Here is a 12,853-nt window from a genome sequence, read left to right on the forward strand (position 1 = left end):
GCAAAATAAATATGATATGAAATACCAAGTAAGCTTGATTAGCTCCAAACCTAAGGACGTATGGAACTGTCAGAAAAGCAGCAAGCCCTGCTGAGCAGGATACACTTTGCTTTCATATTCCTGAAATTTATGTGTTGAGACAGCTAAGAGTCCAACCATGAAAATGGAATCTCCTCCATAAATCTGAAGTGTAGCAGAAACTCTAAGTCATGTCACAAAAAGTCAGCCAGTTTTCTGAATGTTCTACAGAATTCATATTGCTGACCCAGACTACAGGAAAGAAAGCACCAAACCTTGTAAGAGGCACTGAAGTAGAAGGATCGTCTAGCAAATATTTTTTGTGTTCCTATCACCTTCTAGAATTGATTTTGAGAAATACGCAGATGAAACAAATTTCCATCATGAAACTGATTAATCACAGGTTTCTTTTACATACAATTCAACCTACTACAATTAAACGTCACATGTAATTTCTCTTTTTCTTTTTTATAGATGATTTCATTTGCGTAGAAGAAGATACAAAGGTTTTTTTGACTTTTAAGATTTTGAAGAGGAATGGAAGGGCAGGAGAGAAAAATATGCCAGATCCTTGTGGGAAAAAAAGGCAACAGTCGCCTTATTTTTGTGTTACTGTGTATCAAGGTATGTTGTAGTGACTGAACCAGTACCAAAGAAACACCATTTTCTTTATTTACTGCATAGCTTTCAAGAGCTTTAGCTAATCTTCTTAAACACAGTGTACTGACTTCAAGGAAGTGTCTCACTTTAAAATACAGAAATTAATAAAGTTTAATAAAAATGATCAGACTTTACCTATGAAGGGACCTCATTCCAGAGAATCAAGCTTCAGCATATTTGCTTTAATTTGAAATTCTATGAAGTTTTATTTTTATTCTAAGTTATGAAAGCTGACAAAGATAAGTCTTCTATTTATGTTCTACATCTAGTTTATTCTTTCAGGGCATTTTGAAAATATTTTTGAATGCATATATTTCATAAGAAGGACTTGCTATAAATCAAACACATGGCAAACTTACCCTTTAAACTATTTTCAGTAAGCATAAGAGCAAGATAGCAAGATACTAAATAAATATCACTTACTCTCTTCATAGCTGTTGTTTGTACTGGATCTCTTGAGTGTCTGAATTTCCTGGGAAAGTATAGAGAGTCGATCTGATTGGGTGGGTGTTTCATCATCTTCTGGATCAGGTGATTCCTGCATCATTTCCTCTATTTCTTCAATCACCTTCAAAAAATGAAAACCCTTATAAAAACCCTCCTGCACAAAGAGAAACAGCCTGCAACTTGAACCAAAGCTGTTAAAAGCTTAAGGTTTTTTTTTTTTTTTTTTTTTACTTTCAGTCAGCGAAGATGCGTCTGGATGAAACAAGTACCAAGACTGGACTGAGGAGAATCAACAAAATCATACTGACATTTCCTCCCCATCCTTGCTCTCTTGAGAACTAGCCTACCTTTTCAAGGTAAATTGATGACCTCATAACAAGCAATGTGTTGAAACTACACAGTTATTTCTACATAAAGGTACACGTGGTTCTGCTTAAGAGGACTGAACTAAAGAGTGAGCACGAATATTATTCCCAAGTATTTGGTTGAAAGAAAACAAAACAACAACAAAAATCAATTACCTTCCAACACCCATTTCACTACACTTCTCTAAGCAAAAAAAAAACCAGCTCTGAAAATCTACTGTGCTTATAAGAAGTTTCACGAACTGATCCATCATAACCTAAAGCTGATTTGCACCCCTGGGTGTAAGATCTGAGCCAGACAGGAAGTAGGAGAACAGAAATCCTGTGCATAAAGACTTTACTCTGCAGTACAGAAATGACCATATTTCAAGAGGCTAAATTATTGACTGAAAAGCTGAATAAATAACACATCAACTTTTGCATGTTTAAAGGCTGTAGACATTGCAGAGATCCACCTCACAGTAAAAAAGAGCTGAGGCAGTTCAAGTAATCCTGTCTCTCGTACTCTTAATAACCATGTTCATCAGAGTTCACAGGTAACCATTTAAACAAGAAAATACATTCTCGCATTTGGTTACTAAAGCAGGATCTTAACGGACAGTCATTAACCCTACTCAGAAGGGCAATTTTCAAGATAACTTAAGTAAATCCATGGATTTGGAACAGAAGCCTTTAGACAGTAAGTGATTTGAAAGCTTAGTAGCTGAACTGTTGAACTGCTCTTACATTAGGCAAAAACTTCAAATAATTCTTCCTAACCACAAAGCCATGTGAAGATACAAATGGCCGTACAGTCATGCTGGAAAACCTCAAACTGTACAGTATCACCAACATTCTGAAAATATTTTTGCTTCTTAACACATAATTTAATTTAGTAGTATTTCTGAATAATTCACAGTAAGGAATGTATAAAGATTTCAAAGACCCTGGACTATCAACCTCACTTGAAGCATTGGAATACTTTTCAAATCTGAATGATGTAGTAGTATCTCACACATTATTACAACCCTAAATAAAGAACTATCAAGAAGCTTAGCTATGGCAAACAGTGAGGAAGAAGAACAAAAAATACAGACTAAAACAAAATACTACACCAACAACACTGTCTTTGCTGAACACTTTACCTGCTCTGCTGTGAAGAGTGGTTCATCATTGATGCAGGAAACAATGATAGAATGCATATCCAACTGTTCTCTCAGCTCTTCGTCATCTGACAGGTCAAGGTTCAAGTTATCATTTACCTAGAAAGCGTGAAAATGTGTATTCATATACATACATACACATTTGTGTGTGTATACATATATAAAATACATGTATACATATTAAAAAAAACAAAAGCGGAACTAATGTTGAATTTTAGGAATGAAACAGATTCCTTGCCCACAATAACGCAATCAATGATTTTTGCTGTCAAATACCTGGAAACTTAAGTACCTTAACAACTGAAATCAAAACTGCAATTGGAGACAGTTAAAATGGCTGTCAGTCTTTAAACTCTTTAAATACCCCCAGTATACAAAGACCATATACACAATGTCATGCAGATACCTGCACGGAAAGCAGTCAGTCCAGTGTAGATATTTAAATCTTAAATGATGATAGACATTTGTCAGTGTGGGGTAAAAACATTGCACAAATCTGTTATTTAACGTGCTTTTATAGTTCTACTTTTTCACATAATAAAAGATATGAAAAAAGTTGTTTTAAAAAACAAAACATGGCTATGACCCCAGATTATTCTAAAAATATATTGTTGAATATCTCGGGGTCTTTTCAAAAACAAACAGAAGTAATGCTGTTCCTCCACATATACTATCAAACTACACTTATCCTTCAAAACCAAAGATGTACATATAGTAAAAGATAAGATTTAAGTCCCCTCATTAATCAGTCAGATGTATTTTACTCAGTGATATATTCTAGTTTATTTACAGAGTTGTTTGCTTTTTCTGCACTTTGTCCGTTACTGGATTCCATCCAAACCAACCTAGAAAAACCTCCAGCCCCCAAAAGCTGCAACCCCCCAACCTTTGACATTTTGAGCTCAATTGCTTTAACTGATCTTTGGACTAATTTACAAGCATTACGACTAGCTGTTTAAAGTCCTTGGTCTCACCATATCAGTTTTCAATTTTTGCTGTAATTCCTCCAATTTTCCTAGCTTCTTCAGAAAACTTAATAGCTTTCAGACTCATTTTGAAGATGTTACTGATATCCCCAGATTATCAGTATAGTCTATAGGGGACAACATACAATTTGTATTTTTCCAGCCATCAGAATGAAGTCAAATGTCCACTTTTTCCAGAATCTGAATTCCAGTGACAGGGCTCCACTAAGAGTATCTTTCATCTACCATACAGATACATCCCAGTTTCGACATTCTTTAACACCTGCAGTCCTCAAATGTTATTCTATGTATATAGGATTATGGCAACTATGGAATAGTAAGCAAGGGTAACAGTTTATCTAGAAGGAGGTCAGCTTCCACTCCTGACATCTCCAGAAACAACATTTTGAGAGACTATCAGAATATATTCTGATAATTTAGGCTAATAAACCACCTAAAACATCTGATGGCAAAAGGATCACGTGGCCTTCTACCCAGCCACACTTCATGCCTGTTTCTGTCCTCACACTCCTACCAGGGAATAACCTGTTTAAAAGTAATCTAACAAAAATATAACAAATAAGCAATTGCGCAATCCTGTTCCTTTTACCCCTGTACAACACTTCCACCCAACTACTTCTGTCACCGTCATAGCTGTGTAAGTGTTCACGGATCTGTGATGTGAAGCAACAAAGATTAGATGAATCAGCCTCATTCACCTCACATTTTTTTCTTACTCAGACAGGAAGAGAAATACTTTAAGCACAAGTCCAACAGCATATTATTAGTATCAAACGCATCAACGAGGCGTTGCTTAGCTGTTATTATTCATTGTAAGAAAGCTAAAAACAAGCTACTTGCTGGTCCATATGATCTGTCACATATCCAGAAATACTGCTGAAACACAGAGAAGAGGCAAAAAGTATGACAAATGTTCCCAAACAGATGGGCTTTACACATCAAAAGGAATGCCAGGTGGAGTGAAAGCTGAAAAAGCTTGAGAGATGTTTAATCCATAAACTGATTTTCCCTCTCCTGGCAGCATATCTAAGATTCTTTCTAATCCAGCAACACCACTTCATACTTTTTATGTAGTTCCTTCATAACTTCCTGCAAAGAATTTTAAAAAACTATATGAAACTTTTTTTTTTTTATATTGTACCTAGTTCCTTATCGAGAAATCCATCAGTCTTCCAGTCCATTTTTCAGTCACACAACAAGGTCACAGCATGGGGGGTTTTAAGTCTTTTTACTTTAAAAGTAAGGATTTAATCACTCTAAAACCACTTAGAAAATCTGAACAAATACTCTAATAACAATTAGAATGAACACATGTCAAATTCCAGGGATAATCATCAGACTGAAATCAAGAAAGTGAGTTCCAAATTGCCATCTTCCCCTGTAGAACCTCAAAGTATCCTCTTCAGCAGAACAACCTTTGTTCCTGTCACAGTAAAAAGTACCTGTGGATTATATAATGGATGGCAGAAGTCAAAGCATTAACCTATTCTCAGGTTACACACAGAGATATTTTTACAACAGAACTGAAATTCACTATGTTTAAAAGATAGGCCACTCGTTTCCTCAGAAGACCTGCGAGATGGGAATTCTTCCTAGCTTTTCTTCCTGAAGCGTTTTAATCCACTTTTAAGAAGATCAAAGGACAACCCTTTCTATAAACCTCTCTGAAGCTCTTCATTCCCTGCTCCCTTCCCAGACAACTATTCTACTTGTCAAATAAGAAAAACAAAACAAAACACACTTTTGCACTTCAGTGTCTTCTGGGTCATCTTTCCTTTAAAAGAAGCCACTTTAGTCTCCACCTGACTGGAGAATGAGATGAACTTAAAAAAAGTCCACACTGGATTTACTAAATCAGAATACTCCTGCCTCTTTTCCTCCCTTACCCAGAATAGCGTTCAACACGAAACAGACAGTAGAAAGATTCTATGTGAAACACTTCCTCAATTTTCAATTTTTTCTGTCATGTTCTGGCTCTAATGAACATCCATTTAAAACTAACCCTGAATTATTCCAACCCAAGGAGATGCAAACATACATCAATGGTTGTTTGATTTTTTCATTTTTAAAAACCTCTCATGTATAATACCAAGCACTAAAAATATTTTAAGCCATTTAATAACAACACTCTTTTATACAAATGCAAATTGTTTTGTTTCCCTGCTGAGTATAAAAGATCATAGAATGATTTGGGCTGGAAGGGACCTTAAAAATCATCTAGTTCCAACCCCCTGCCATCCAAAGAGGGTATTTCTGCTGATCAGAACTTACCCCCTTTTCTGAAAGATTCAGTGTTGGCAAGTGCAAAGCTCTGGTGTGGGAAGATTTCCAGTCAACAGGCATTACGTTACCATAATTATCAGTCAAAGCATTCCAAATCCTGGAGAGAGGAATAAAGGAACAAAAATGCAGCCCTTAAAACAAGCAGCAACTGATCAGCAGTAAACATATTTGTAATTATAATATATTTCTATCAACAGCTATTTTTTCCTCCCTATTCATCTACAAGTTACTGACAATATTTTTATAATGTTTTGAAGCTAAGAGAAAACGTTTTTTGATAAACATAATTTATTTCCCTTTTTAAACCAACAATGTACGCACAGTGGTGAAATAAAACAATGCGATGAAGAGACAGCTCCATTACTAATTATACAACCATACTCAAAATCTTTTTGGGGGGTGGATGAGTCCTTCCTTTAATGAAATTTGAGCTCAGCTATAAATTCCTTTCCTAGTGTTGTTCCTGTCTTCCTTGCCTTTTGCACATTAAAATCAGAAATTAGCAAAGGCTGAGCAGCAAATTCTGAGACAAATATTTTTTTTTCGTTCTTTCCATTTATCACAGAATAATGAACACTCACAAGTTATACTAAAATTCTGCAAGAATTCTGTTTTATTCAGAAGTACTCTTGCTGAGCTCAGCCCACCACTCTTGTCTACAGTTGATCTTAATTAATTGTGTCTACAGTGTCCAGCCTCTCTGGCTGTGCTGGCGGCTTGCATGTGCAGCCCTATTCTGGTATACCAGTTCAGATGTTGAAACAGAGCAGCCCTGCTAGCAGGCTGCTGCCTCAAGTCAGCTAACAAACCCTACCTCTCAGTGCTGCGCTGTGGGTGCGTGTTTGGAGTGGTTGCCTGGCTAGGTTCAGAGGAGGTCAGAGGAACGGCTGAGCCAGACACAGAAGGGCAGGCAGAGCCTCATCACTGCACGTCTCTGATTCATGGTTCTCTGAACTTACCTCACTGTTTACACCATAGATATCTAGCCTTTTGCTAACAGGTTTTGTTTTCCTTCTCTTAGAATAAGACGTACCATTTAGTTACCTCAAAGTAAAATAAAAACTGCAGTATTTTTAATCAAAACAAGCTGACTGAAATTTACTGTAAAATAACAAGTATAAATACTTGTAAAATAATGTTAAATGCAGGAAGGCAGCATAGATCAGAAAGGCTCTATTGCTCAGGGGAAAAAACAATTATCACAGCTGCAACTGAGGTTCTGTTGTACTTTCCGCGTTCATTTCAAACACTGAACCAGCGGGCATGTCCCAAGAAGCCAAACAAACACTACCCTCGGCCACTTTGCCTTTCAGAACAGCTCCGGCGGTGGGAGGCGCTGGGATGCGCACACACACACGCACACGCTTCCCTAGCGCTCAAGGAAATACAACCAAAAGGCTCGATGTCAAACCAGCGCCGGCGCCCCGGCCGCCCCCGCGGAACATCCGCGCCTGCCCCCGGCTCCGGGACCGGCGGCTCCCAGCTACAGTCCCGCGGGTGGGGAAAGGCCTCCGCTCCCGCAGCCCACCCGCCCTGCCGGCACCGAGGGAGAGGGAGGCCCAAGGGCAGCGCTCTCGCAGGGCTGGGCTAGCGGACGGCGGGGCCCGCGTCCCCCCCGTCTCCGCACCCTGCCCCGCACCGCCACCCCGGCTGTCCGCTCAGGCCGGGCCGGGCCGGGCCGGGCCAGGCCTCCTCCTCGGGCGACCCAGCCGCCACCGCCGCTCCCTCCCCCCGCCTCCCCCCCCCGGGCCTGCACTCACTCGTCGTCCTGCAGGGCGCTCTGTTCCGTCAGGGGCCGCAGCGGAACGCGGCTCTCGCCGCCGCCAGCCCGGGCCTGCGGGGGCTCAAAGAAGAGGGACAACTTCGCCCCCAAATCCCCACCGCCCCAGCCGCCTTTGTCGCGGACAGCCTCGGGACCGCTCCCCGCGGAGGGCTGAAAGCCCGAGAAGTCCTGCCAGTCCCCCGGGTCTCGCTGCGAGGCCGCCGCCGCCATAGCTGCCACCGCAGCTGGAGACGCCGGGCTGCGCGCCCCCGCCCGCGGCTCCCGGCGGTGCGCGCTCCCGGCGCCTCCCGCAGCTCGGGGAGGGGGTGGGCAGGGGCGGGGCGTGTGACGGCACGGGGCTGCCCGAGGGCCGCGGAGTCGGGGGCGGTGGGAGCGGCCACGCCCCACGGCAGGCGGCTCTCCCGCGGCAGCGCCCAGGCGAGCTGGCCTGGGCACCCCCCGGCCTCCCTCGGACCGGAGCACGGGGAGGCGGGTGGCGGGCGCGGCGTGGGGCTGTGGCTGAGCGGGAACCGGCGCGGCCCTGGCGCCGCTTGCGGGGCAAGGAGCGAGCAGGGCTCAGCCGTGGCAGGGAGCAGCGCTCCCGGCCGCTCCGCGGGCCGGAGGCAGGTGCTTTAGAGGCAGCGACTAGGGGCAGTTCACCGGGGAGGTGAAAGGGGAAGGAGGACTATTTTTAATAGTTTCATTGGAAGCTGGTCACCTGGGGATGGGTGGCTTTTGGACTATTGTTTTCCCCTCGATTCAGCCACCTAGCCAGTATAAAACTTGTTTTGGAGATACTTGGTTCTTATTAGCACAGTCACTCCCAATGCCTATCCTTCGCTAGCTTTATGTTGTGCCCTTACGTGTGATAACTTACGATGGGCTTTTTTTATCTAGTACTTCGAGCCACTGTAAACTTCTGATATCCCAAAGTACACAGCAGGAATTTTCCTGCTTAACTTCTTGAACTTGTTTGAGCCTGCTTTGAGTTTCTTTTCGTACTTCCTACTTGATGTTTGGAATGAAACACAGTGGAAAATTAATTCCCTGTAAACCATCTGCGTGCCACTGAGGTAATTTAAAGACTTTCATCCTATCCTACTCAGTTACAGCTTTTTCAAGCTGACAAACGCAAGTATACACAGGCATTCCAAATATGATCCTTTTTGACACTGGGACTGGGGCAAAGGAGGCCAGGACTGCTTCGAGTGTTCAAATGTGGATGCGCCATTGTTTAAACATCAGCGCAATGATGTTTTCTGTTCCATTCTGATGAAAAAGACGTCCACAGGCAGAATTTGAAGAAGCTCTTCTAGAAGACATAGTCTTCCACAGCCATAGTCTTGGGAAGGAGCAAAAATGCTGGAACAGGTAACTAGAGAGGGAGAGGAAATTACTGGAAATTCAGCACATACAAATGTAAAGGGATGCAGAAAAATACCGATCTGTCCTAGTCGAAGTCAGTTACACTGATCCAGTGCTGCTTTGAATGCAGAAAGTAAGGGATGCCAAATGAAACCATCAAGGGGTAGGTTCAAAGAAAGAAAAGGAGGCAGTTTTTCACACAGCAAGTAGTTAAGCTGGAAAACTCCTTGCCTCAGGAAGTTACATACCAGAACTTTGCATCAAGTCCATTCATTTACAAAATAACAGAAGAAAACAATATTTAAGCTAATAGGTAAATGAATGATCTGTGGCTCAGGAAGTCCTTGAAGTGCAAATTCTGATTCCAACACACTTTCTATAGGACCTCATCTCACAGCCCCATGTGATTGATTATGGCTTCTCGACAGATATGACAGATGGACTCGATGGCAGGGCAAAGGCCTAACTTTGTATTTGAGAGATTGCTCTTCACTGGATGCTGAAACTATTTGGAATTCCACAAATCCCTCTAATATGAAAATTCTGTAGTGTAAAACCCAGCATGTTCTGTAACTGCAAACTGTTCTTTACCCACAGTATTTTCTGCACTGTTCTGATCTAAGGTCTGCATGACAATAATATGAATTCCTACCCAGGAAAAACAAACTCACCATAATATCAAGATATAAACTAATGTTTCAAGGGCCGATGTATGGAAGTAATAAATATGAACATTTAAGAAAATACGCATCGATAGGTTTAAAATTTTTTATTGTGCTGCCAAGAGCCAAATTACAAGAAACCGCCTTACAGTTAAAAAAGTAAACAAGCAATCTGCTGAACCGCAGTGCACTCCAAGTGCCACATATGCATCTAGTTTTCAGAAAATTATTATCTGCATTTCTCTTACAAGAGCACAACAGGAACCAAAGTAAAAGAGTGTAATGGATACAGCACATAGGATAAATCTTATCTTTAAAATAATAATAAAATAATAATAATAAAAAACATTTTACACCATGTCCTATATCCTGCTAATATTTTCAGAATATGGCCTTGATTGTAAAACAAAAGCAAGCATTTACAATTTCTGGATAAAGACTGCTTACTCTTATGCAACGAATGGATGTTTTGTCTTGACAAAATCTTTGTAGTTACTGGACAGAAACATCTCCATTTCAATATCAGATTGAGTACAAAACACTGGGGAGACTACATCTTTTCTTATTGGTGGTTGGAAACTGAAGTTATATAAGCAGAAAAAATGTTGACCCTTAATGATACACCTATTTTTTTCTTTGATGCAAACAGCTAGAACACCTTTTTGATATTCTAAAACAAAAAAATTGTTAATCTTCAGATTAATAAATTAGGTCATTATAATAATAAATTAGGTATTTTTTTTCAGTTTTAAAGTTCAGCAACCTCTGACCAAGTATTTACAACAATACTTGAGAGTTCCTTTACAAAAAATACATTTTCTTTTCACATTAAGCATACTGGGTATCTGTGTCTCTTATGACAAGCATTTGTAAAAGAAAAAACACAATGCACAAATGGGTAATTAGTATAAAAGTGCCAAGACCTGTTTGGAAAGTTAACATTGTATTATACAGTCAGAGTTATAAATGAGGCAAGCTACAACAAACTTCCAGCTTAATGTGGACAATATTCCAGTAGTTGTTTCAAACAATTGTTTGAAAAAAAAAAAGAAAATAAGAAGAAAGAAAAAAAAAAAAAAGAAAATCCAGGAGCCGTGGTGTTATTCTGTGGAGCTGATTAGTGCTGCATGTATATTGTCATCAGTGTCTCTAGCCAATGCATTCATTAAAAAGCCTTTTTAAGGCTAAGCAGGAAAAGAAAAATAAGAAACACCCTGAAATGTAGCAAGTAGCAAGAGCAACGCTTACTGCTATAATCGTGCACGTACTGTACACACGCAAACACAAGAGTGCACACACACACACGCGCGCACGCACACAAACACTTCCAAATCAAATCAAACTGTAGGTAGAATGAGATGCTCTTTTCTTGTCTTTCCTAAACTCACAAGCGATTAAGCATTGATATGGAATGCCTGTTTATCTGCTTCTGCTCTGGGTAAAATCTCTCTCAGGTAAAAATACATTCAACAAGAAAAAAAATAGGAAAAATATATACTGTATACATAGTGTTTTATATATACAGTATATATATGTATAGTGTATATACACATGCACATATGTATACCTATGTATACCTACATGCATTTGTATATACATATATATACACACAAACATACAAATACTTTTTGTTGTTTTTAGCATAATTATATTTACATAAATATTCCTATAATGCTAAAGTTTAAAGAAGCATGATCTCCTTTTTTTTTCTGAGCTTCAAAAAAGGTGCTTGAGTAATACACAATTAAAATTAAGCAGCTTCCTAGCATGGAAGTAGTTTCTAAATCTGCATACCAGTAAATAAGAATATCAACAGGAAAAAAAACAACCTTAAAACAGTCTCTTTTTTTACTCTCTTGTGAGGAAGAGCTTTGTCCAACAAAAATATTTTTCCTTCTCCTGTATGAACAACCAGAGATTGATACAAAATAACAAAACAAAAACCACAACAGACAAAACAAACAAACAAAAGCCCCTGGAACTGCATGGTGTTCTTGACTTTTCCTTCCTTCCTTCAATACTGCTGTCAAAAGATCCAGTGCTCATATCAGGAATTACTTAGGCCTCAGTCATTTGCTAACTCTGCCGAAGTCTGGCTAATCTAGCCAATCAGCTTTGAAGAAAACAAAAATAAAAACAAAAAGCAGCACAATGTATAATTTTATACATCCTTAATAAACCCACCCTTTATTTTCTGCTATAACCTTTTCCTTGCTATTTCATTAACTACTGCAGCTTCTCATCATATAGAAAAATATTTGCAGCTACACCACATCTGTGATGTGACAAATTCTGTTCTAGGAGTATATTACTGTAGCAACAGCTGGGAAAAAAAAAAATCAGGCCTTTTCATATTTTTTTCACCTGGGGTTAGGCTTCGCTGCAACAGATGCAATTCCAGAGCAACAAGAAAAACCACTACCCTGCTGCTCGGCACTATTCTTTATTCATTTTCTTCTCCAGCCAAGCATGACCAGCTTTTCTTCTCTGAAGCTTCTTTTTACCTCATTGCCTACCCCTAGCCCCTGATTCCCCCTCCCAAAAAACCTCTATAGCTATGTTACAAGCAAATACATCTTAACAAGTTTTAAAACTTTGGTTCTAAGAAAACACTTGGTCAGTTATCTCAAGGAAAAGTGGGAATGCTTTTTCTGGCACATTGCAGGAGTCAGAGCTCATCCCAGTAAGGTCTTAGAGCTGTACATGTAGTCACAAATCCAATACAATCCACTAAGCAAGTGCACAATTCTAGTTTTATTTTAATAGCAGACTTAGTCTCTCTCTCTCTCTCTCTCTCGTTCTTAAATCCTTGGTAAGGGTGCAATTCTTCAAACTGTTTGATAGAAATTATCTGCCTGTAGGTTGTTCTGTTTCTGCATGCTGTAAAATCCACTGTATCTTGAATCTGGGTCTGCAATTCTTAGCATCCTCTGAGAACTGTCCACCTGGACCATGGTACCTTTCTTGCAGTCCACATAGACCAGTTGATTGTTTAGGCAAGAAGGCTGTTAAAACAGAAAGGGAATATTGAATCAGTTAAAAAATCTTTGTATTCCATTCATAATGAAAAAAATTATTATGGTTCAAGTCCATAAGCACAAAACAAAATCAAATCATCAATGAAAGAGTCCGGACTTTTGCTAAACTTGGCAAAGATTTATGC

The 12,853-nt window shown here is 39.9% G+C and overlaps 2 protein-coding genes across 3 annotated transcripts in view; both read right to left on the reverse strand.

The window, feature by feature from the left end:
• Window positions 1-7,939, reverse strand: part of FEZ2 (fasciculation and elongation protein zeta 2) — a 28,341-nt gene extending 20,402 nt beyond the window's left edge. For both annotated transcript variants that reach the window (XM_068399634.1, XM_068399627.1), the window contains exons 1-4: window positions 7,662-7,939; window positions 5,890-5,998; window positions 2,615-2,731; window positions 1,102-1,246 (exon numbers count right to left, since the gene is read on the reverse strand). In XM_068399634.1, the coding sequence (XP_068255735.1) occupies window positions 1,102-1,246; window positions 2,615-2,731; window positions 5,890-5,998; window positions 7,662-7,894 (604 nt within the window). In that variant the 5' untranslated portion in view covers window positions 7,895-7,939. The remainder of the gene's footprint in view (window positions 1-1,101; window positions 1,247-2,614; window positions 2,732-5,889; window positions 5,999-7,661) is intronic.
• Window positions 7,940-9,782: 1,843 nt separating this feature from the next.
• CRIM1 (cysteine rich transmembrane BMP regulator 1) overlaps window positions 9,783-12,853 on the reverse strand; it is a 202,739-nt gene continuing 199,668 nt past the window's right edge. The window contains exon 17 of the mRNA XM_068404398.1: window positions 9,783-12,695. Within this exon, the coding sequence (XP_068260499.1) occupies window positions 12,519-12,695 (177 nt within the window). The 3' untranslated portion in view covers window positions 9,783-12,518. The remainder of the gene's footprint in view (window positions 12,696-12,853) is intronic.

The sequence above is a fragment of the Nyctibius grandis genome, chromosome 1 (assembly GCF_013368605.1).
Source record: "Nyctibius grandis isolate bNycGra1 chromosome 1, bNycGra1.pri, whole genome shotgun sequence".
Lineage (NCBI taxonomy): Eukaryota > Metazoa > Chordata > Aves > Nyctibiiformes > Nyctibiidae > Nyctibius > Nyctibius grandis.